Here is a 26913-nt window from a genome sequence, read left to right as displayed (position 1 = left end):
ATTAAAACTTTCCATTTGAAGATAGGGTTTATGAAATTAAGAATGGAAATGGGGAATGTGTCAAAGAGACAACAACCCGACCAAAAAGCATGGGTCTTCAATGTAGCGAGAAACTGCCGCACCCAAAATATATATTTGTGAAGCTTTTTCCGTTATTTATTTGAAGTTTTATTATGAAAATAACAAGCATTCTGAGAGTATTGGAAGGTAGTCCATAGTCTCCCACCGGTTATTAAAATTAATTGCTCTGCAACAAAATGCTAACTTGATATATAACTTGTCATGGTGCACTATCAATATCTTATATTAATGTATCAACAGACAGACAGACAGACAGACAGACAGACAGACAGACAGACAGACAGATTGGAATGGAGTCCAGTGCACATGCTAAATGCTGGCTTAATTCGAACTCACAACCTTAGTGTTGATTGGCTAAGACCACAGGCCCAGGTCAAGTAAGAATGTTTGCTGTTACTGCAAATGTTCTTATTTTTCATGGATGCATTTTTTTTTCGTGGAATGAGGAGAGATTCTGTTTGTTGATACTGTTATTACCCCCAAACTCAATCCCGGACTATCCTTTGTGATATGAAACCGTGTGGCACAATTTCAGAGAGATCCATTCACTTACACAAGGTATTATCCAAAAATTACAAAAATGCTTGTTTTTGATACTTTATTCCTAAACTGTTGGTGCCATTACCCCCAAAAACAATTCCAACCTTCCTTTTGTGGTATTGAACGGTCTTTTAAAATTTCATAGAGATCCATTCACTTAAACTAAAGTAATTGTCCGGATATCAAATGAGTCTTTCTGATTTTCCACTTTTTTATTGATCTGACAAGTTAAAGCCCTTTTCAACTGATTTTAATTAGTTCTAATGTTGTTCTGTTACACATATATCCAAGGTAAGGGGGAAATTAATGTCCTCGATTACAAGTACCATTAAGTCTGTTCAAAGTCAGGAGCCTTTAATTTAATTAATTCAATGGTTGTCATTTGTTGCTGTATATCAGATTTGTTATTGTGTAATTCCATTTAAAGAACAAACGAAATTCTCAATTGAATTATTTTTACATTTATCATGTAGTGGCCTTTAACAGCTTGCTTTGCTGAATAGATTTTGCTCATTGTTGAATGCCATATAACACACATTTGCTTACTTCTTTGTTGTTTCGTCTTTGGTAGAGAGTTGTCTCCTTTGCAATCATACCACATCTTCTTATAATATTCAAAATCTGACAAAAACTTGTAATCTAAACAAACATTTATTCAAAATCATTAAAGCACATCAATATAACAATGTCAATAACAATACTCAGTTTGGTCAGAGCATATAAACAAATGATGTTATTCTTCTCCTATGTTAAAAAAGATACACCCATCATCCAACCATTTGCTTTGTTCGTTGTTTTTCTTTTAATATTACACAATTGTAACTTGGAATTTGCTATCTAATAGTTAATGCTTAACCCCTCCCACCTACTTTCAATTGAGTGGAAGAGTTGAGTCTCAATATTCAAAATATCTGAAAAGATTAGAGTACTGTATGTAACAGTGTTAGCTGCTAACTGCCTATTTTAAATGACTGAACTGCCCCCCAACTCCCAGACCCCCTCCCAGGTTTTATTCATCGGTTTTGTCATTTTCTATTTACATCAAGCAGTTTCATCTTACAAGAAACAGTTTAGTGTTAGATTCAGGTGCAGTCCAACTTTCTGTTGTGGGACTGTCCCAAATAATCTAACAAGACAACAACAAAACCTGGTCAGTTAATTTTTATAACAAGAAAGCCCAAGATCGAATGATAGGTGTGTCTTGTCCCTGCATAATATAACTCTTATCACAAGACTCCGATGTTATTTTCATTGCATTATTAGATAAATGACTACATAAACACATGAAAAATTTGATCATGTACAAATATATATATTTTGAAGATTTCCACTAAATAACAGATATTGACAATCTATCAGAAAACTAAAAACAGTCTTATATTTGTCTGATCAAGTTTTCCATGAAAACAAAATATTTTTTACTCATTATTACATATAGATACCTATTTCATACAAAGATTTTCAATAAATTGTTCAGTTTAAAATAAAAAGTCTTGATTGGCTTAAATATTTTACTTTCTAAATATGTGTGTTTTTTAATGGCAGTGGAAATCAGAGTTTTCAGAATAAACAATATGCCTTCAGCAAGTTGGCCCATTACATGTCTCCATAAATAAACAAAAATATATTAACCTCCAGAAGAGATGCAGCGAACCAAATTTATTCCTACTTGAAATTTGCCATTTTAGAATCTAATGCATTCTTGGTAATATTCCAAAAGCGTACCCCAAAACGTTGTGATTGGTTTAAAACGTAATAAACAAAAGAAATTCAACCAATGACTTAACATTATTTTCATTTTGGTGTACGTACAATGAGATTACCCATAGTCCTTTAGATTCTGAAAAGACTAATTAGCCAACTGAGCAAGACCCTCATGGGAAGTCATAAGTACTATGAAATAAAAATTTCGTAAAAAATCAAATTTAAACCGCAGAAACAAAATCTGCATGCTTAAGAATAAATATAATTTAATTATCGTAATTTTCACAAATGTATATTAACAGATAATTTATTTCATTGTAATTTCTTATGTAATATTAAAACTTAATATATTTCACATAGAATACTGTTGAAGTTGATTATTCCTGGCTTACCCTATTTTTAAATATGAAATGTCTCATTTAATTAACTCTTTGTATGAAACTAGACTGTCTATGGTAAAGAGTGAATGATACATAAACTGATCTGATGGAATTGAATATCAAAGCTGGTTACATCTTAATGGTTCCCTATAATATAGAATTCTATGTTTTCTTTTTAATTCGTAAACAAATTGTAAAATGTATTGTTACTTTTTGATTTTTAGTTTACAACCACAATATAAATTTTGAATTCTTTCCACAGCAACCTATACAGAATAAGCCAGAGAACACAGTCTGGTTCTTTTGGATAATTTAAGACATAAGACAAATACAAAAAACAAAACTTTAGAAAGGTACTTGTTGTATTTATTTTTTCAGGAATACAATGCCTACAGATCCTGTCCCCCCTTTTTCTCTTGGTAGTTTTAACCAAATATTTATAACATGAACCCTCAAAGGAATCCATTGAGAGAAGTAACAACATTAATTTTAAGTGCAGCATGGATATCCAATTCTTTAAAATCAGTTATTCTTTGTAATGAACAAGTCAACAAGATGTTATGCTGCCTAGGGGAGGCAACCCCATAAACCTCGTTATATTTCTTACAAATGAAGTAATTACAAATGTGACATAATATATAGCACCTGCAAATAAATGATTCTATGGAACGCCAAAATGGACAAAAATACATGATAGTCTGACACCCGTAAACTACATCCAATGCCATTTAATTACAAATTTATCGATACAAATGTTTGAAACAAAGCCGTAATTGAACACAAAAATATTCACTTCTTAAACACCATTTTTCTTTTGTTTGTAAACATTTTTCATTCATCAATTTAAGCACATCTATACTAATCCTTAATATCTATCACAATTGCTAATAGTCTTGTATTTTGGAAGATTAAAGTTAAGTTTGAATAGACCCCCTTAAAAACTAAATATAAAACAGAATTCCCATTTATATGAAAACTAGAGCTCTTTCCGTATTAAAATAATTTAATAGTTGAAAACAGTGCTTGGAAAAAAATTAAACTGACATACATAACAATGAAAAAAAAACACCATGAATTTTACTTTATTCACCTTTAGCCTACATTAGATGGAGTTTCGTCCTATTCATTGTTTTTTCTGTCCCCTTAGTTAGGGAATGCAATCTTTTTTTTTTTAACATATTCTATACAAAGTGTTTAAAACAAGAGAACCATTTGCCATCCTCAATCTTTGATGGTTTAACTAATGTGCTTTGACCTCTAATGTTCTATTGAATTCTGAAATCTAATCAGGCCAAACAAAAATATAAACTTGTTTCCTGTTCCCTTGTAGAAGCGAGTAGGGTAGGTAAAATGATTTTATTTTTCAAAATATTTTACATAGTCTTTATAGAGAAATGTTCTAGACTTTATGTCTAGACCTGAATAGTGACCAACCAAAAAATGTTTTAGTCCAGGGAAAAGTAAAATAGGGTAGATATGGAGACAGGAAACAATACTTTATTTGCTTGGCCTCACTCGAAAAATCATACAGGCTTACAGTAAATTTTATTCACTTGTAATGGCATTTCAGCAGCACTATATTATTGAATATTCATCAATGTAATAAGTCATGTGATCAAAATGTTAACCAATGAAATAATGTCATGTGATTTAATGTATACAGGCATATGTTTCAACATTTGATAACATTATAACTCTACATTAAAATTACAGTAACAGGAATTTGATTACTATCTTTCCTTTCACATTCCTTTTAAATGTTTCACATCCAATTCAAATTTTAATTAAATTGTTTCAGGATTTTTTGGTTTCAAATTTACCTTAAAAATATTTTTGTCTATGAAACCAAACTTTGAATTTTTTTTATCTTTTTTTTAATATTAACAGTTGAAAATTAAATTTTAGTAAGAAATGTGAAGGAAAATATAATATCAATTAACTGTGACTGAAGGAACATTAAATTTGAATTAAGTCCCTTGCCCTATAATTATCGTACACACAACTTTAGCTAAATGAAGATGCAACATATCACAACCATGCTCCAATATAGTCTGTTCTTCAAGCTTTACAAATAAAATCAAACGGCAATGTTTTTTTCTATTATCAGTATCTCAAGAAAATTTTTAAATCAACACAAACTCTTATTTATAGATTGAAGACCATATTACCTAATCAAATATACTTAATATGAATTTCAATTAGAAATTATCATTACCAAAAAGAAATAGTAACAGTTAAAAAACAACTGTATATTCATAACCGTAATATTTTTTTTTTCAATGGAAAATGTAAAAATAAATTGAATGGAAAACTGTAGCAAAATTTTTGATTTTTTTTTTATCAACTTAAATATTCCAAAGTAGGTATGCATACAACATTTGACCTTTTTTGTTATCATGAGTACATTGTATCTATCTTAATCAAAAGGGCACAAAAGGGGTTAAATAAAAAGATTAAAATCAATAATAAAATCAAAAATATAACAATATGTTGCTGCAGTGCTTACTGGCCAAACTAGAGAACATACACAATGTGACCGGGAAAATAATTATTAAAATCCCCCCTTTTATGCCCCAAAAAACTAACATCACAACAATTACCATATAATAATAATAATTAATAATAGCACAACAGTTTAACAACAATATTTACAAAGTCTCACAGCACTTCTTCCATCACAGCACTTCATGTTAACGAGTCTGTTCAGAAACATAAGTTTTTAAAACACACAGAAGTCTCCATTTTTTGTTCAATAAACAACAAATCGTAATGCCCTTTTGTTTTGTGACCGTACTGTTAATTAAAATGAGATAAATTCATAATTCAGAATATTTTTCGTTCAGATTTCATATCTTTTAAAAAAATATTTCCAATTGTCAAAACTCCATGTTCTTCTGAAACTACCTCTACGGTTATGGAATTAGGAGACTCCATGTGTAACCTTTTTTTCAAATGTCTTTCATCATGTTACAAATGGGGAAAAAAAGATGCCGTTCTCAGCACTATGCACTATACCGTGCAACTCAGAACCCCTACAGAAACCATCAAACGGCATTTGTGTTTCTATGGCAACTGGCTATCAAGCTGAGCACTGCATTGTTACCGGGATACATATTTTATGATGGCACACATTTGTGTTGTAACAACAGAACTACCGTGCAAATTTAAACAATAATTTATCAAAAAGCAATTTCATCAGGTGTCTCTTTCTTTCTTCACCTGTTCATAGTTTGGTGACAATTTCCGCGGTGACACCTGTGGAGAATTTGGAAGAGTAAATCGTCTTTGTTTTGACAATAGTTCTGTAACCATGACACCAGAACGTTGTAATTCATCTTGTAATATCATGTTATCACGTCTGACTTGTTCATACAAAAGTTCATATTGATGCAAACGGGTCTGTAATTCTCCATTTATCTGCACATATTTCGAAGTCTACAAAATAAAAGAATAAAATACAATATCTTACATTACATGTACAGCATATAACATTACTAAATAATAGATAAAATACAGTTGTTAAAATGTTTTTATAGACTATTATGACTATAGTTCTACCACTGCAAAAGTTAAGGAAAATCAGATATCATTTGGAGTTGTTCCCCTTTGGTCATTGAACAACAAAATATTTAAATATTGCCAAGGTTTAAAATTATCATATTATTTATTCTTTCATGAATAAACAAATAAAGCACACTGTGTACTCAAATATTTGCAAGCATGCTTGGATATGTGTAAAAAGTTATACAATTTATTATCATTTTTTAAAATGTCATATACAAAACAAAAATATATTAACGATATTTATATTTTTATTTTGTTTTTGAAATTTCAAAATTGTTTTTTTTACAGTAAATACATGTCAACATTTTTTTTTAAATGAAAAAATACTTTTTTTGTATTTGACATTTTTAAATTTTTTTTGTATTTTTTGTACAATGCAAATATATATGTATAAAATACACTTCTTTGAATGTTCATGTTGTTCCAAGCATTGCAGTATAAATCGTACATCACATTGCAATGTTAAAGACAATTCAGTCTGATACCATATGCTTAACAAAGCACTAACAAAATCCTGGGGTAAAAACTAAAACCAATACATCGTTATATTTTTGTTGTTGTAGTTTTTCATTGTACAAATATAAATTGAGTATCCAGGGATACATATCTGTCAAAGAATAGAAATGTTTTTCTTGTTAAACATAAACCCCCCAAATCTCATTCCTCTGCGGAGGTTGCAGTTGTTTGTTTCCCCGCCATATCCTTTCAAGATTAATATGTCTGGGTTTTCCCAGTAAAATGTAGGATGATGAACTCTTTTTTTATTTCCAAAGGGAAAATGTCAGACAAGAATCAATATCGACAATCAAAGTCGGGATTTTCCAAAATTTCAGAAGCTGCATTACAGTTTCAGGTCATATTAATTCTTCATTTGACGTCAGTATGCTGTCATGTTAAAACAAAAATACGACTTTTGGAGTCAAACTAATTTTGAAAATTGCTGCAAATGCATGTAAATGAAATCTTGGGGTTTCTAGTACATTGGCAATGTCAATAAACTGTTAAATTAGTTATCATTTGAAAAGAAATGGTGTCTCTTTTAATGACTAGTGGGAAGTGTATACGGTTCATCAAAACAGAATAATATCAAATTAGTAAGATGATTTGCTAAAATTTTGCAATGTCAGCAAAAGAAAAGAAAATAGCAACTGCAGTTTTCTCTCCTCATTTTTTCCATTTGATATATATATGATATTGATAAATAAATATCACAATAGCATATTAAAATGAGGACTTATATCATTTTTATCTCTATACTTTACTTCAGTCTCTCAGCAGGGACATAAGAAACATGGAAAAAAAGGGAAAAGGGAAGAGAAGGGCTACAAACAGGATGTTTTGAACCATTTAAAACTTAATTATACATTTTTTAAAAGCATGCCTTTCATAAAATCTACACCTCACTGCAACTTTGAGATGAAAAACAGAAATATATGTTGATGCTTTTTAATGGGTTTTGTTTAACGTGCATTGGGATTTTTTTGTCATGAATTCACATCAGCTTTATCCAATTCTGTCCATAACATTCTTTACTTTATTGATAATTTTATATATCTTTTAATACTTCTTTTCTATGTTAAAAATTCATATATACTTCCAATTAAGATGTGGGGATCACACATTTTTTTCAAATATTTCTCTGCATGAAAATTTGGCATCAAGTTAAAAATAACATGACAGTTATACACACATGCCAAATGTACTAAACATAAACCACATAGCACTATGTTTACATCTAATTGCATCTAACTTAATCTATAAGTATAGAAGCATGTAATTATAAAAAATACATTGTATACATGTGCTGAATGATGATAGGGAGCCTGTCTGCCTGGATGGCATCCAATTGTCTGCTTGGTCAGTCAACCCTTTGAAAGTTGGAATAATTTATTCATAATAACAATAAGTACTTTATTAATTTTGTTTTAGTAATAAAGGTATAAGGTTATTTGAATATGTTTATTGATGTGTTAACTTGGCAGACTGTCTATAAAACTGATGGGAAAAAAGAAAAGGACTATAGGTTAGTTTGGGATTGAGACCTATTTGACACATGAGGGTCTTAATGGGGGTTAACAGAATAGATATTAAATAAAAGACAAAATGTGCAGAATAAATGGGTACATAAAAAAAAGAGAATAAAGAATAGAGATAAAATAGTCAGAAAAAAAAAATAGGGAAAAATTGTCAAAAAAAAGAAAGGATAAAGAAAAAAAGAAAAACAAATAATATTGTGGATTCATTAATATTCTGTTGGATACCAATTTTCATGGATTTCGTGGGGACAGGGGAATCACAAATTTAAATGTTCAACGAAATACAGATTTCCTAAAGGAATATGTATGCAGAATTTGCCAATACAATGAGTACGCAAGTTTTTATCAATCCACGAAAATTGGTACCCATGCATGAAAATAAATGAACCCACAGTAAAAGAGTATGGAGAAAGCTAGTCTGAAATAGTAAAACTTGTGTTTGGCTTTGACTGATGATGGTAGATCCAGAAAAGTGCTTCAAAGGCATGCAATAAATAAAGTGCTGTTTTCAATGTTTTGTGAAGTCATAAAACAGGTTTATATATGCTTAAACTTTTGATTGCCATGACCCTTTCCAATAAAGTAAGAATACCCCAAACAAATTATTTAGCATTACTATCAATCTATGCATTTTAAATCTAACACTTTATCATAGAATGAGAATGCTCATTGTCGAAGGTCATATGGTATATGTAACTTGTTTACATCTTTGGTCTTTGGTAAACAAGTACTCAATTCAAATCTTCTCATTTGTATTCTATCAAGTTAATAAAAACATATATTCTAGGAAATTCAATATATTATTGACACTATTTCTAGTGTATATCAATATTAAACAAACAATTTTATTTTATGTAATATGAATCATCCATCAAAGACATTAAACAGTATCTACCATTTTACAGGGGAGGAAAAGACATTATCTATTCCCAGATGAACTTTGAAACTAGGGAGGCAACACTTTGTCAAAAGCATTTTCTTCCTTTCTGAATCATCTAACTTTTCTAATGAGAGTCAAAAAGTCAAAGAATCGATGGCTTTGATATTCAGGGGAAAAAAAAACATATTTTGCAAATGCAACCAAGATCTAATGGAAGAACTTCAGAAAAACCTGACAGTGACCCAGTGTCAATTACTATTTATCTAATCAATTTGACTTCCAAAAGGTTACCAGTCTTATATTTGTAGAATTTAATAGCCTCGGCTCCAGTGGTCTGCCACATTAATAATTCATAACTCTTATACAATCTTTCTGAGTCACCCAACTTTAAAGTAGGTTGGGTAACTTTTACAATAAATTGAATAATATAGAGATAGCAAAAAGGAGAATTGACCTAAAAATCGGCAAAATGGCTGTGATCAACGCACAATCTATAACAATTAATCTCAATGTTACTCCGCGTGGATGGAAAGATGATGTTAAGTATCAACATGCTTTTTGGGTTCTTGGGATACTTGGGATTTCCTGTATCGAATATTTGGTTTCCAGGACAAAAAAAAAAATCCCAAAATCCTAAATTCCTTAACATTACATGCAAAAAGTGTAATTTCTGTTGATTTACTCTTAGATTTAAACATGAAAAATCTAGACTTCAGCACTGTATAGAACTAAATAACTAAACAACACACTATTCTACAACCCTCTGATAAAAATATTCATTTCTCATAATTTTTTACCCCACTGGAACCTTATTTTAACTTAAAAAGTTATGTCAGAAATTTTCTTCACTGCAATAAATTAATATAGCTGCTGGTTCCTCTATTTACTATCAAAAATAGAACAAATCCTGACAAGGGGAACCACCTGCTAACTAATTACAATATAGACCCAACTAATTACAGAATAGACAACTAAGTCTACAGTAAAACCATTATTTATATCAGATTTATTGTAAAATTAAGGATTTATTTTTGAAAGATAATAAATTCTATGGGTTTTACTGCCCTTAGGAAATTTTTTTACCTACAAGAAAAATAATTGCTTGTTTACGAACGTCTGGCCAATCCCACGATTTCTTTTGAATTTGTTTTCACAATACTGCACATTCATCATTGGAAGATACAAAAACAAAAACCATAATCATCAATTTTCAATTATAAGTCTTTTCTCCTCCCCAAAACGGACATAACAAAACAAAAATAAATCTGAATAGTTTTTCCAAGTCAATTAAAAACTTTAAAAAAATGAATAATATCAATATTCATTGATCAAAGTATAAAAACTGAATGCTCAACTTTTTCCCCTGCTTTTGATCAGTACCACCATAATGGCTCTACACTCCACCCACTCAGTCAGATTCAAAGGACGTAAATCAATATGCAGACTAGCCTAATTTGCAATTTTATGGAAAATCCCAAGATTCTGCTGATCACCTATAAATGCAGCAGGGTTATAATCAATAACAATATTCTGTCTATTGGTGATGCAACTGGTGACAATTTGATTATACAATAAAACGAGGGGCTCCAAATGGGAGAACAAAATCATGGCCAAAAGATATTTTTACACAAAAAGCTGTCATAAACAGATAAACATCTTGTTTAGAGAGAGTAAGATATTTCTATCTTACTGTGTTTTTTATTACTTTAATGGCATGCCAATTTCTGTGAGTACAAGTGAACTAAGTATTTTAAAAGTTTAAGAAGTAAATATTTTCTAAAAGCTAAGACTGTTGGGCCACGAAAACAAATATCCACAATATACAATTTTCCCTTTAAATCAAAGAAAATTGGAATCAAAGTAACTAAGTGAATATATGCGAAGACTTATAATGCTGACTTTGCTGAGCCACGAAAATACAATTTTTCCTTTAAATCATCAAAGATCATCAAAGAAACTAAATGAATCATCAATGTTTCAAGTATTCCCAAAACGCAATCATAATTTTTTTTGTTCATGTATGTATTTCATGTTTATTGTAAAAACTGTCAATAAAATGTATGAGGATGCCTTCTTTATTAAATTATTCAATAATCTGTCTGACAAGTCAGTAATTCATGTAAGTTAATCCCATAGATAATCTCCGACTTCTTTATCTTGTACTATAAAACATATACATCCTCCTTAAGATGAATCTTTTGATCTTTGATGTGTATAAATACACAAAGATTAACCATAATTTATTATGTCTATACCAAACATAGTACAGCCAGGATACAGGTTATAGGTTAATCTGACATAAGGAAATAATTTGATTACTCTCACTGGTCAAGCTAATCTTATAATACCACTGGTCAGTCTTTACCTGATTATGACCAGCCTAATCAACTTAGGCCACACAAATGTAATTTCACTGAAATAAGTTGTATGAAAATAAGGAGATGTGGTATGATAGCCAATGAGAACACTTTTTTTTACAAAAATTCTAATACAACTCTAGAGGTCACTTAATGACCTTCAACAATAACAAAATACTGAACTATTACAAGTCTTAAATTTGAAGCTTTTGAGCAGAAATTTTCCTTGTTACATACAACATCTTCTGTCTAATTATTTTGTTTTTGGATGTGGATACTAAAATTTACATAATTTCACTAAGCGAAGCAGAAACTGCAATACATTGATTGGTCAGATGATAAATTTAATAAATAAATTTTTAAGAAGAATAAAAAAAATCCAGCGAATTTTTTTTTTTTACATATATTATGATAACAGTAACAGATGGACAGATTATGAGCATAGGTCACAGACAACAGACAATTGGGGATAATAGAGGGGGAGGACAGGGGGTACCCTTCTCCCACCCCTATTCTCCTTAAACTCCTACCCCCGTTCTCCTTTCTCCCATTAGAATAAAACATCTCCTTTTGAGATATTTTTTCTTGAAATATTAGATCATTTTTTAAAAGGAGAGATATTTTATTTTTTCTCCTTTCTCCCAGCCTTCCTCTCCTTTCTCCTACCCCCTTTCTCCCTGTCTCCCTTACCCCTGTCCTCCCCCTCATAATAGCCTGCCAGATGGTCTAGAAACTAAACCATTGTTAAGGAGCATAAGCCTCTTTCTCATTCAACTTGGTGTTTTTAAATTGCAGTCTCATGGATGTTTAAAACATGTTTTTCATTTTATTTCATTCATAGATATAATAAAACAGAGCAAAGGTCATTAATTGTCGTTCTCCAGTTTAAAAAACTTAAGTAGTTTGACCCTACTCCTTATGAATTAAGCTTATTATAATTCTTTCTATAAATATGTAAGAAGGCTAATCATTTAAAGCATACAAATAACAGAATTCTATATAGATTTAAAATTTAATATACATATATGTCAGACAGACCTTGTCAAACATCCATTATGACATGTGACTGTAGAACCACAGAATTAATAACATATTGTCGTATTTCATCTGATAAACACCCTACTTTGACAAATTCGACAGTCTGTACTATTAGTCACTATTGGATGCCGAAGACTTAATTAAATGCATGTTTTTATTTATGGCACATTTTGCTTCAAAGTATTCACTTTTCCCCCTGCATTAAATATAGATCATAAGACCATGGATTTCCTGTTCGAATGGTTTTACACTTGTAATTTTTGGGGCCTTTAATAGCTTGCTGTTCGGTGTGAACCAAGGATTAGTGTTGAAGACCGTACTTTCACCTATAATGGTTTACTTTTACAAATTGTCACAATGTGTCTTGGATGGAGAGTTGTCTCATTGGCATTCATACCACATCTTCTTATATCTATATTTCAAGAACATTTGAATTGATATTAATTTTTACCCATTATGTACCAGTACTGTGGATCCATTATTATTCATTAGTTACCAATTTTCGTGGGTTTCGTGGGTACATCATTGAAACACAAATTCAAATATTCAATGAATTTAAAATTTTATATAGGATTGTATGTTGAAATTGGTAAAACTACAAAATCAAATATACACGAAAATGCAAGTGTACCTTCATCCTAAAAAATTGATACCCACAAAAATAAATGAATAGATATAGGAAGATGTTGTCTGAGTGCCAATGAGACAACTCTCCTTCCAAAGAATCCACATTATATTTAAATAAACCTAAAGATAGAGGCATGATCAAGTTTAGTCAAAGCTTTAATAATTAGACATGATATGTTTTTTTGTTACTATCCCCATGATTAATGTGATTTCATTTCAAACTTTATTTCCTTGTCATTTCAAAATTTGATTGACTGCGAAATTTCATGCATATATAGGAAATGAACAAGGTAAAAAATATATAAAACTTGTCAAAAACAGGATAAGGAAATGCAGGGCTAGAATCATGATTATTTATCATATTTTCAAGTCTGCAGTTTTTATTTCAGTTAAGTTGAAATTAAAATGATCTATTCCAACTGTCCACAAAAAGAAAGATTTTAGAGCGTTACCTTCTTAAACTCATTGATCTAAAAGGACTTTACACATAATTTTGTTATGCCTTTGCCTAAACTTTTTTCATGCTGTTATTTTCTTGTCTGTGCACTACTGTATTTGTATTAAATGAATAAGATAACATGTCTGAACTGCAGACCCCCACTTTTGCCCTTCAAAAGAAGATCCACAAGTTATATTTTTGTATTTGGCCAATATGCACACTTCCCCATATGCAGCCAGCGATTATGCTTTTTACATGTTAAAAATTCATCCACGAGCCAGAGGGGTAACTAAGAATTCAACAATGATAGTAATTCTTTAACAGATTCCACAAATATTCTACACAGGTGTTGTTTCTGGCAAGATACACAGGTAAACGACCTTGATAATATATAAACAACATTTTACAACTATGTAGATAAGGAGACCAGTCAGGGGTGACCAACAGGGGATCAGTATTTACATGTCTAGACCAAAACATGCTTACTTTGGCGACTATGGTTGCTTGGTATCTGTTTCTTTGAAGTTAACCACAATTGTTAACTGGTTGTTGAATCAGAGCAATTTGCAGATGAATAACAGGGAAAGTTGTGGTTAACCTTAATGAGTTCTCGTGTACCAGCTTGTGTTTTAAAAAAAAGCACAGGAGCCGAGCCAATAAGGAAATGTCTGAGCTTGAAAAAATATATGAAGTACCTTTAAATAGATTTTTTTTATTCATGATAGTTTAAAATGTACCAAGCATTGTTTGTAATGCCAAATGACCATGGTCTGAGGTATTTGAAAATAAACACATTAAAATATTCTAAAATTTGAACCTGAAATTTTATTTACTTTATTACTATCAGTGCCTATACCTTCACAAGGCATTGGTGTTTTATTTTTCAACTAAAATAAATTATTTTCAAAATTCCTTTGGTTTTTTCAATAAATGAGAAAAGTTACAAGGTTTTGCCTTATAAATATTGTTTTTATTTTTATATTTTTGAGCTTTGGTAAATCAAAACAACTATCAAATGATATATAAATGTATATACTTTTTTTGGTTATAAATATACATCTTAAAGTCCATATTGCCGAAGATAAGATACAAGACGAAACAAAACGCTTAGTGAACACTTTAACGACTTCAATGTATTATTTTCATTTCTTATTACCATAAAAACTGACAATAAATATCAAGAAATCCTTTTATGGAAACAAATATGTTTCATAACAACATAAATCATCCAGCTTGTTATGAACATATGTTTTCAATCCTGCTTCAGAAAAACTATACAAAAGACGTAGACCAATTCCTAGGTCATTCAGTACTTGATAAATAAGTGACACATCAGTTTCTTTTAACAACAATAAGACAAATTGAACAATACAAAAACTAGCAAATTGTATTCAGACATGAGGACCATTTGGGTATGCTTTACCTATGTATGTACGATTTTACAAGGATTTATAAATTTTCAGTAAATTAGTTCAACGTTTTAATTATCAAGATTGTATGCAAGCCTTTCAAAATAATTACAATCTTATTTAAAAAGACCTTTAAAAAAACACCTACCATCCTTGCACCTTGATGTGACCCCCCTTTTTTAAAACCCCACCCACACATATACTCAATGGAGCCAGCTGGCAGTGTTAAGTTCAATGCCTCTTTTTAATTATATATTACAAAGTCACACTTAAGTTCAACAGAACATGTTTAATTAATTAGCTAGATAAGTAATGAACCAGCTTAGCATGAATATAAACTTATGAAATTTAATAAACTATATATATATATATGTCTGCCTGGAGACAGACATATTTTAAACCTCAACAAAGTATATCAATTGGACTGTGTACGTCTACCACACTCAGCATGATGATGATACATAATCTCTTAATTTAACCAGTTTAAATACATTATTATTTCTTTCATTGGTTCACATAAATATCGTTCAGAATAATTCCTTTTTTCAAAATTCAGGATATGTATTTTTTTTTAATCTCTATAGTTAACACTCTTCAATGCTTTCACTATTCTCTATATTATTTTAATCCATTTTATTATTTCTTTCATTGGTTCACATAAATATTGTTCAGAATAATTCCTTTTTTCAAAATTCAGGATATGTATTTTTTTTTTTAAATCTCTATAGATAACACTCTTCAATGCTTTCACTATTCTCTATATTATTTTAATCCATTTTCTTGTCTCCCAGTCACTGGCGGTCAAGTGGTCCAAGTATGTCATCTACTACGGTAATTATAATCACTAGCATATAGACACAAGGGTTTAGAGCTTGAACCTGGCTCATGGCAAGGTCAGTTCAACTAAATCTTAATTGTATAGAATTGCTGAAGTTCAGATTCTCTTCAGCAACCATGGCTTACTTGACCATGAAATACCCAAGAGTGCTGAAGTGGCATTTAACACCAACAATCAATCAATCATATCAGAAATATGCAAATAATTTGAGAAAATAAACAGGGAATGTGTCAAAAAAACAACAACCCAACCAAAAAGTAGAAAACAGCCGATAGCCACCAATGGGTTTTCAACACAGCAAGAAAATTTAGCACTGAGAGGTGTGCTCCCTTTACCCTGAACAAAAACTTGTACCAGCAGACAGAGAACTTAACAACTTGGTGATCAAGTCAATATTACAGCTTATGATAGATTGTAACCATGTGATCAATTTATAGAAGTTCACGGGAGCAAGATGTTCATAATTCACTATCTGACCTCGGATCACAGTTGGTCTCCAGTGCCATTTAAAGCAAATTAACTAGTGTAAGAGCCTAGCAGTTACTGATCTAAATTTCTAAATTTTACCAAAATATAACAAAGTCCATTGGATTTTTTAATTTATTTTAAGATTTTGTTTGATTCTGAAGCACTGATGTCTACTAATATCAGGAATAGATAAACTTTTTCATACAAGCTTACCAGTAATTATTGAAATTTAGTGTTTTATCATATTTTTTCATGCATTTAAACCATACTTGAACATATAAAGTGTATTAAACCTCAACATTGAATTTTATTCATTAATCTTAAATTTGTGAAATTTATTGGAAAAATGCATGTAATCAAAAAATTCTGCTATCATGTCAAATCTACTCAAAACAAAAGAAGAGTTGAAAATTCTTGTTTTATTCAGAAAAGGGAGACTTGTCAAAATTATAAGAACTCTATAATTTGTAAATTTTGAAAATTTATCAGGCATATAACATTTAACATACTAATCTTTTGCTTTACTGTTACTGACCGAATAAGAACGCCTTATTAACAGGTGATGTCACCAGTAATCATTTCAGGTCACTGAACGATTTAATTCATGGGACAGATGAGGAAAACCAGTCTATTATTTAACAACTTCCTATTGTGCTTTCTTAAGTGTTGTTATTGTAAAATTGTTGAAAAATTTAAATATATATATCTTCATGACAGCATAATACTTTCTGGGTTGGGATGAGATAACAATTACTAGTTCTTCCTCAATATTTTAACAATGAATCACTTTTTCCTGTCTTTTTTAAAAGACCCTTCAGGTCGTCTACACATGAACAATAATTTAACAACTACCTCAGCCCACGATTCAATATTTGCACTTAGTGCTACTGGGTCATAACTTAAAAACAATCTTCTTTTCCGGGGAAACAAAGTGGGTAGTTAATAATAGATCATGCAGCTGCTCTTTGAAATAGTAAAATTGAGAGACTTGAATTTTTTTTTTTCAAACCACGTACATGGTTTCTTTACAATATAGTTACCAATTTTTTTATTTTTTTTATCAAAAGTACATCGAAGTAGACTAAAAGTATTTATGATAGTCACAGCACTAAGGCAATTAAAAGAACATTAGGATATATAACTCAATCAGGAGGGAAAGGAAAAATATAATAAAACCATAACTTTACCCCTGAAATTCCAAAAATATTCAATTTTTTTAATCTTTTCGAAATGATCTTAGTTATATTGAGACATGGATAAGATGATATAACATTAAACATTAAGACACGAAAATGTCAGTTGTGACGTCACTGTCAAATCATAAACATGTTAAATAACACATCTGACCAAAAATAGCAAATTGACATTCAGTTTTAAAAAAATAATGAGGAAATAATAACTTACGTAAAATATATTAAATCCATGTTAAAATCATTGTTTAACATCTTTTACCAAAAAAATATTTGGATTTTGTTCATATCTTAAAAGATATTTTTCTGGCATTTTTTCTCTCACTTTTGTCAAAAAGTTAGTTTTCTTAACCAAAGAATGTAAAACAAATTTCCAACTTTAAGGAAAAGAAGCAAAAGAGGGTTAAAAAAAACCCAGAGGGACATTCAAACTCATACATCGAAAATAAACTGACAACGCCATGACTATAAGTTGAGAAATAAGACAAGCAGACAAATAATAGTTCACAAGACACAACATAGAACACTAAAGACTAAGCAACATCAGCCCCACCAAAAACTGGGGATGATCTCAGGTGCTCATCAAGGGTAAGCAGATCCTGCTCCACATGTGGCATCCGTTGTGTTGTTTTCTTACATATTAATTTGAGTATCTTACCTCAACTTCTTCATGACCTTGTAATCTTTTGATCTCCTTGACCAGTTTATCTTTATCGTCATTAGCCTCCTCTAATCGACATTCTGTTTCGATCCTCGTTCTCTCCAATTGTTTCGTTAATTTTTCATTTTTTTCAACCATTTTGTCTAGTTTCTCCTTCATTGTTTTCTTCAAACCCTCAACTTCCTGTAAGCAAAAAAAAAGTAGGTTACAGCAACCATATTACATGCAAATCTAAAAGGTAAAAAAAAAAGAACATTTTCAATTGAAAGTTTTTTTTAGACCATTTGGCATAGAAAATAGCAAACCCGCTCCCTGTTTGTGAACAAATTTTGTTGATTATATGGAATCAGTGAACATGACAGTCCCCGCCCCACCCCCCTTTTTAAAAGTTTCTTGGTTGCCACTGATTCATATTTTGACTGGTATACTAGTGAGTGTTCCTTCCTTGTATATCTCATTAGAATAACAAATGACAGTTTAAAAAAATGCACTCCATGATATCATGTATATCATAATGTACATGTAAATGTATTATAATAGTCTTCAAAACAATGTCTCACAATTTTGACAAGCTAATTATAAAATGTCATGTATCATACAGCCAGTAGGTTAACAGCCAGTCAATTTGTTGACCCACTTTTGAAATTGATCATGTGGCTCCCGATATTTTAAATTATTGTACTCTAATGATGTTTCCTTTTCAAGTTTTTCTTCTTGTTCTAAATATTTTGTAACCCCCTTTGGACCTTCCTTGGAAAGCATCTAGATTTTCCTACAAATGCATCTAGATTTTCCTTGGAAAGCATCTAGATTTTTCCTTTGATTGCACCTAGATTTTCCTTTTAATGCATCCGGAGTTTCTCTTGGAACTGACCACTCACCTTTCTCAAAGTGCTGTTCATTCTAACCATCTGATTGAACTGCTCGTCTCTTTTCGAATGAACTTTTCCAAGTTTGACGAGGAAATTATCTTTTTCTTCCTGACTCAATGATGTTTTATCCAGCATGCACTGTACTAATTGTAACTCCTCCTCTAAGGAAGCTTTCAGATCGGGTGAATCTGCTGTAGTCTCTTCCCCTACAAATAAATAGATGCCACAATATAAATAAACTCGTCGCAATATGAATAAACTTGTCGCAATATGAATAAACTTGTCGCAATATGAATAAACTTGTCGCAATATGAATAAACTTGTCGCAATATGAATAAACTTGCCACAATTTATTGGTTTTCTCATTTGAATTGTTCACATTTTGTCATGACAGAGTCTTTTTTTTTTAGCATGCATACTACTGTAAATTCAGAAATTATTGCATGCATTTCTTATTGCGATGTTGTCAGTTTTGAGAAAAATTCCAGTTTAATTCATATAAAATATTTCGAAAATGCGAGTTTAAATTATTGCGTTAACAACTCTGTTGCATTGTTCGCAATAATAAAGACCTGGCTATAATTTCTGAATAAAGACCTGGCAATAATTTCTGAATAAAGACCTGGCTATAATTTCTGAATAAAGACCTGGCAATAATTTCTGAATTTACAGTATATTTTATAGGGTTTTGCTCATTGTAAAAGGCCACATGAATTTATGACCATTAGTTGTATACATCCTCATCTTTTGGTTACATGTGAATAAGGGAACAAGCAGTATACCTCAAAGAGGAGGAGGGAGGGACCAGATTTTCCTCATTCCTTATCTTGTATTCTATTATGACAAAAAAAAAAATTTTAAGGAGACAAAAAAAAAAACCCAACCCATAACTTCCCCCTTGGTTGCTCCCTAATTCTTTAATTGGCAATCATACAACATCTTCTCATTTTTATATTCTATTAAAGGAAAGAGGAAATATATAGTGGTCAGTAAAATAAGGAAAATTTTCTTCAATTTTTCATATATTAAGTAGATCTTTAAACATGTTAAATGTTTATGTTATTATTGTTTTTGCGATATCAACATAGGCTGAAACATTAACCATTTAAGGTCAGCTTGTAAACAAAGGATTAACTTTATCTGTTATAAATCTCGTTTTATCGAATTCATGTATCAGGTTTTAATTGCACTGTCTGCCACATATAATGTTTCTCATACAACTTTGACAAACAAATTTTACAAATAGTCTGAAACTGTATTATATATAACCTACATTTTGTAACTACTATTAAGAAGATACAAATATAGTTTACTTTACAATGTACTTTAAAACATCAAACCTCTTGATTCAAAGTTGAATGTACAAGCTTTTATCAGAGAAGAAAATATATACTACTATTCACTAGAAAATACATTATGAATATAAACACAGATGTGATAAAACACTAAGGAAAGAACATGTACGTCTTAGATTAATTATAGGCCACATATATATATCACATGTGTTCAAACTTTCCCAACTGACCTTAATTTTGAGCTCTAACCTTAAAATTTTGGTAAGAATTTCTGGAAACACTTGCTTTAATATATAGTAAACACTTACTTATTTTTTCAATTTCACAACAGAATTGATAAAAATTGTAATCATGGTCACTTGATAAAATAAAAGTACCAGTATGAAAGTCCCAAACTTGTGAACAGAAGTGATCCCCCCTTAAAAAAAACCCTGATATACTTATGACCATTAAAAAATATTAAATTAATACCATCTGAAAGGTGAAGGGAGTCATCAGATTCACTTGGCAGATCCCATTCTCTAGAAGCTGGTGACCTTGACCTTTCTGTTTCTGTTTTAACTGGTTCCTTGTCTTCCTCGTCGTCACTGATATCATCCACATCATCTTTGTGTTTGGATGCTGGGGCTAAAGATACATTAGGAGCAAAACCTCTTTCATATCTGAAAATAGAAATAATGCATTGTGAACTGACAATGACAAATACACTACAGTTGTAAGGTGGTACCTAACACTACAGGGAGATAACTCTGTACAATCACCTTAACGTTTTAATGACATTGTGTTGTTAAGGGAATATTAAGCTTCTCAATGATCAAAATTAGTGTTTGTCAAACTGCTATATAACCAGTGTAATTTTTCTGATAAAAAGCTTGGTTCAAATTTTTTTATATTTTTGTAAAATGGTCAAAGTACTAGTAAATACTTTGTCAAAATTTTATGAAAATTAAACGAGCCAAATTAATTTTAGTGAAAGTGTTGGGTACCACCTTAACTGATTACTGTGGATTCAAACATGTATATTACATGTATTTGTGGGATATCAATTTGTATGGTTTCTGTTGGTACAGGTGAACTACAAATTTAAATGCTCACCAAATTTGCTATTGGGTTGAACACTGACTTTGACAAAAACCACGAAATTAAATATTTAGGAAAATGCAAACTTCCTCAATCCACGAAAATTGATACCCACAAAAAATGAAGGAATCTAAAGTATTCTAAATTCGTTTGAGCAAATTGGATATAGAAGGTATATGAAAATTGTCTCCTTAAAAATTCTGGTTTCCTTTCAATGTACATAAACATGTATAATATATAAACTGTGTACTGGTAAGGCAAACAGAAAAATTTTGAAAACGCATGTGAAAATAGCGATATCTCCTATTCATTTGTCAGTTATAATAATACATATGAAATTTCATAATTGTCCCGGGGGACTCATACCAACATATTAGGTTATCATGTTTACTAAGGTTCAGACTTGGTCCTTTAATATTTGTTGGTCCGTATATAAGTGAAATGAAGGGACAGTTTAAACCGTTTAAACATTTTGCCCATACAAAGTTGGTAAAACATTGGAAAAGAAATATAAGTTAAAGCAAACATCAGGTCTAATTTGGTCAAACTATATCTTATAGTACATGCCATATCAAACAACACTGACCTTTCATTGGACACACACCTACTTGGTCATAAATTATTTTATTGATATTCAATAATTCACTTACAGCCAGTAGACCATTAATCTTTGTTTGTTTGGTTCAAGTCCAAAGTCCACAATCAATGGATTTTAAATTATGTAATGCTCCCTAGGTCACCCTGATCAAGTTTCTCTAGTTATATTGATCCATCGGCAGCTATGGAAATGAACAACAAGCTTGACCAATAGCTTGACCAACAGACATAACTTCTGGATTAGGTCCTTCCCTAATTTTATGAGTGCAATTCTAGATTGTGCTAGGACATGGGGGCCATTTCTCATCGGAGGGGTGTGCTTTTGAGGAGTAATTCTTAAAACTTCATTTTAATGTCTGTCAACACTCATCTTTCAACCCCTCCCCAAAAAAATAAATTTACAGAACAAATAAATTGTATTTTTAAAGGTAAAATGACCTCAATAGTCTAATCTGACTTTCAAAACAAAGTTGTACTTTAACAACAATATCTTATCATAGGATAGATAAATAACTCATAGGGCTTATACCATGTATACTGGAATATTTCTAGACATGTCTTAAACTAATCATTAACCAACTTCTAGAGTATACAAGTACTTGAATTTATACATGAACATGCATGAATATTATATTTTCTTCTGACATGTAGATATGACATTCATTACATCCAATTATTTTTTTCTCTCCTGATGTATTGTTTTACAAATATATATATATATATATATATATGTATGACAACGTAATTGTAAAGAAAGTGGGCAACACAATATACTATTAGAGCTGGATCTATAACACTAGAAATATACAAGAACTTACAAAAAGGCTTTTAAATGAAACTTTAGAAGCAAAACATATTAAATCTGTGTCATGCCTGGTAAAAACATGAAATACATTTTAGACTAACTTTTATTCTATGGATTTTCAGAAGTATTTCTAATTAAGTATAAAATGCAATTGAAATGCCAAAATCCTGCTAAATATTTTCTTTTTTTTTTTTCAAAAAAGCTTATCATATTTCATTTTTTGAAAATATCATTTTTCAAACTAGCACTCATTAAAAGCCATAAAACCCTGTTTTTCATGATTTTTAATAAATATTTAAAACTTCCCCCTTCATTGTTTTTACAAAAATTATAAAGTTGTGATTAAACTATTAAAATTTCCAAAAAAATTGTTTGAAAATAAAAAAAAAGACAAAGTAATGTTAAACTCATTCATTCTATTTCATTATCAATTCATAACCGTCCTTCAGGGATAGTTGTCTCATTGGCAATCACACCATATTTCCTTCTTCTTATATTATTCTCATAAATCAGCTAATTATCTTCGAAAGATTTATGATGGACAATATACATGTTTTTAATATACATAGAAAATGACATACATAAAAAAATGTTTATGAGCAATCGACAAAACATATTTGAAAGAATTATTCAATTTATGTTATTATCTTTCCTAATCTCCTTGTCATATTAAAATATATAGCCTGATCAATAGATAATTATAAATTGCTAATCTCGTGAACACACCTTGTACACTCGACCTTCAACTTAACATGCATGTACTGATTACGATAACAAAAGATAAAAAAAAAAAAAGAATGTTAATCTGATATAAATTGCTCCATAAAGCCTATTGAACTAGTTTATGAAATCATCACGGTGTACAAGTACATGTATGAAAAATACCCCTTTATGTAGTCATGTTATCACACTGCTTTTGCAGAATCAGGAAATCGAGCACACACTGTTATTGTAGACTCAGTAAACCCTGCTAGACCTAGACAAATTGTTCTTGTCTGGGTCTGAAAAATGTTATATTAATTTTGACAAATTTTGATGTAGTATGATATATTTTAATCATACTTTTATCTCTAACAAGTTTTGGCGGGCATTTCTAAATTAACAAGTGCTGCATGTACACCTATCATTTCAGAATATGCTGGAGACTAAATTTAAATTTTATATGTGATTTTCATGTACATGCATCAAAGTTTGCAATTGGGATTATGGTCTATTACTTAATACACTGCCAGGGCCATTTGAATTTTTCGAATAAAAGGTGCTACTTGAGGAGTCACTTCCTGTACTGCTAGGCATCAATATTAAGTGCAGGACTTAATAGGAATTCAAAAATGAAATGTCCCCCGACCCCCAAAAGGTCCTCAGGTCCTTGGACACACATTAAGTTGAACCCCTTAAAAATTTGGTTTTTAATATCACATAAAAGCAGATCTCTTCCTCAGTTGTCATTAACAAGCTATCCATTCAATATAAAGTTCACTAGATGTAAAAAAAAAAAGGACATGTCAAATTGTGTATTATTTTCCTGACCTGACATGTATATTTATGAGACAGGGTTCGTCAAGGATCACCACACAACTAACATTACTGAACTTTAAAATAATTTAATCTGTCAAAATGACCATTCATAAAATTATATTAGTATTTAAATTTTAAACGTAAACAATGTTATCGACATCAGACTACCGGGCCTGTGTCAGCCAAATATTAATGCTTTCTATAAAAGAAGCTTAGAGTATTAATCTATAAACAGTAGACACTTGTTCAACCCTACAGTATAAGAATAATCTTTTATCCCGATTTTTAAGAGTATAGACTATTATATACAACTAGGTGTATGTCTTCAGTTAAACAATTAAAACATAAATTAGTAAAACGAAATATAAAAAGTGTGAGTCTTTCAAGGAGAGTGTGTTGAAAGTCACCAGTTATTATCTCTAAATTATAAGCTGTAATGGCAAGGTCAACACTTTTTAAACAACCCCATACCCCCCCCCCCCCCCCCACTGGCCTTCCAAAATTATCAAACTGACATACTGTACTAAAAAAAAATACAGAATTAAAATCTCATGCTCTGTAAAAAAAGACAAAAGTACAAGCTGTGACCAAGGTTGGCATTTTTTTTTATACCTGAACATAAAATGCTCTATACATACCGTGATGATTCAGATGAAGGAACAACTCGGTCCGGATTCAGTAAAACAGGAGGTCCAGACTGTAGGTATGCAGGAATTCCTGGGAAGCTAAAAATAGACACACACTTGTTAATAAAATAAACACAATCAGCCAAAATAATAAGTACAAATGTATACCTACGGCCATAAAAAAATTATGTTTATTTACCCTAACTCTTCATACCCACAAATAGCAGACTACAAAAAATAAACTTAAAAAAGGTTGCAATTTATCTTAGACAATTTTCACATTTATGTTACAGCACTATAAATGACAGTTTTGTTTGTGTGTGAGGGCAACAGTATATGACAATTTACCATTAAGGTAACACTCAGTTTTACCAATATGTTATCATTCAGTTTTTTTTATGGAGGGTAACAGTATATCACAGTTTTATCATGAAGGAACAGGGTTACAGTTACTTTAAAATGCCAAAATAATATTCTGAGATTAAATAATTTCAAATTTCACACTAGCTGCCTTGGTTGATTTCATGCTTTCAGCAGTTTTTGTGTTAATAGTTTCAAGCAGCTAAAGTATGATGCTCAGCTGGTTTATTTCTTGTGTTACAAACAAAATTTTCTGAAGTAGCTTTAGGACATAGACAGTACACGTAGCCAACACCGTTGCAAGACTTATCATTTCAGTCTTTAATTCTCAAAAGCATTATTGAAAATTCTGGAAGCTTTAAATAATTGATTCTTTTTTTACATTGTTGAGATATATATATAATGTACATTTGAATGAAATATCTTTTAAATATTCTCATCACACGAGAGAAACTGTCATGTCTAATGTCATAAAACTTCCTGACAAAAATTGAGAAAATGTATGTGTAGGTTTTTAAATATCAAAATTAGGTACAAAAGTAGTCCTATTAAAAGGACATCACAAATGTTTTTGTAAGTTCCAAACCTGGAATTTATACACTCCATAGATTTCATTAACAGGTAAAGGTCAGATGGAATAATTAATTCTATTATGATCAGGGGATTAACCCACATGTATCTATTCATTCAAGATGGATGTAAGGATTATTAAACCTCTATAGCTAGCAAATGGCATAATAAAACCATAGTAACGGCCATCATCGACCAATCAAACTGTCATAGGGATGAAAAACAATTCCTTTTATTACAACTTATAAAATATGAAAATAGCATTAAAAGTTATATAGGTATAGTTCCAAGTTCAAGTTCAGTATGTTATTGTCAAGGGATAAATTGAAAATGCCCATTAAATGATGGAAGAATAACAAAGTTCAATTCAAAGTATTATAATGTTCTATGAATTTGTGAGATACATTTTGTACATGTATACTCATTTTCATGGTTTTCATGAGTACTGAGATAAACCACCAATTTCAAAGTCTTTATTTTCTATATGCTTGTATGCGGAGTTTGGCAAATCTACAATACAAAATCAAATATCCACAAAAAATCCATAGTGTGGCGAGTGCACTTTAGGGTAAAGTTGGTAAGATCTAGATCGGAGTGAGAATTGAATGAAAACACATGTTAGAGTTGAAAGGTTAAAGTTGCGATCGTGGGAATGAGAAAGAAATACTTAAGAGTGGCCAGTTGTTAATCTAAGCTGAAACTATACACACCTATTAATAATTATAAAAGATATTTCAATAATTGAGATGGAATTAAAAATGTAACTTTATACAAGAGTCAGTTGTTCTTGGGACATTTCAAGTGAGATACCTGTAAAATAACGACAACGTTGTCGCCAATAACCAAACTATGGAGTAGAGAGAAGTATACGTCAGTAGACAGCTAGTTCCCCTGATACCCTTAATTCCTAAGTAACACCGAGGACAACAGGCGTATCATATGGTGGAGGTACCCGGTTGTTGGTTAAAATGGACTTGT

General features: G+C 30.7%; 1 protein-coding gene across 1 annotated transcript in view; it reads right to left on the bottom strand.

Annotated features, from left to right (window-relative positions):
• Positions 1 to 1256: 1256 nt before the first annotated feature.
• LOC139500844 (ski oncogene-like) overlaps positions 1257 to 26913 on the bottom strand; it is a 41568-nt gene continuing 15911 nt past the window's right edge. Inside the window, exons 3-7 of the mRNA XM_071289723.1 lie at positions 25018 to 25104; positions 20851 to 21041; positions 19094 to 19290; positions 18210 to 18395; positions 1257 to 6140 (exon numbers count right to left, since the gene is read on the bottom strand). Coding sequence (XP_071145824.1) covers positions 5901 to 6140; positions 18210 to 18395; positions 19094 to 19290; positions 20851 to 21041; positions 25018 to 25104 — 901 coding nt within the window. The 3' untranslated portion in view covers positions 1257 to 5900. The remainder of the gene's footprint in view (positions 6141 to 18209; positions 18396 to 19093; positions 19291 to 20850; positions 21042 to 25017; positions 25105 to 26913) is intronic.

The sequence above is a fragment of the Mytilus edulis genome, chromosome 13 (genome assembly GCF_963676685.1).
Source record: "Mytilus edulis chromosome 13, xbMytEdul2.2, whole genome shotgun sequence".
Lineage (NCBI taxonomy): Eukaryota > Metazoa > Mollusca > Bivalvia > Mytilida > Mytilidae > Mytilus > Mytilus edulis.
Note: the sequence above shows the minus strand (reverse complement) of the source record. Positions and strands in the feature narration are given on the sequence as shown.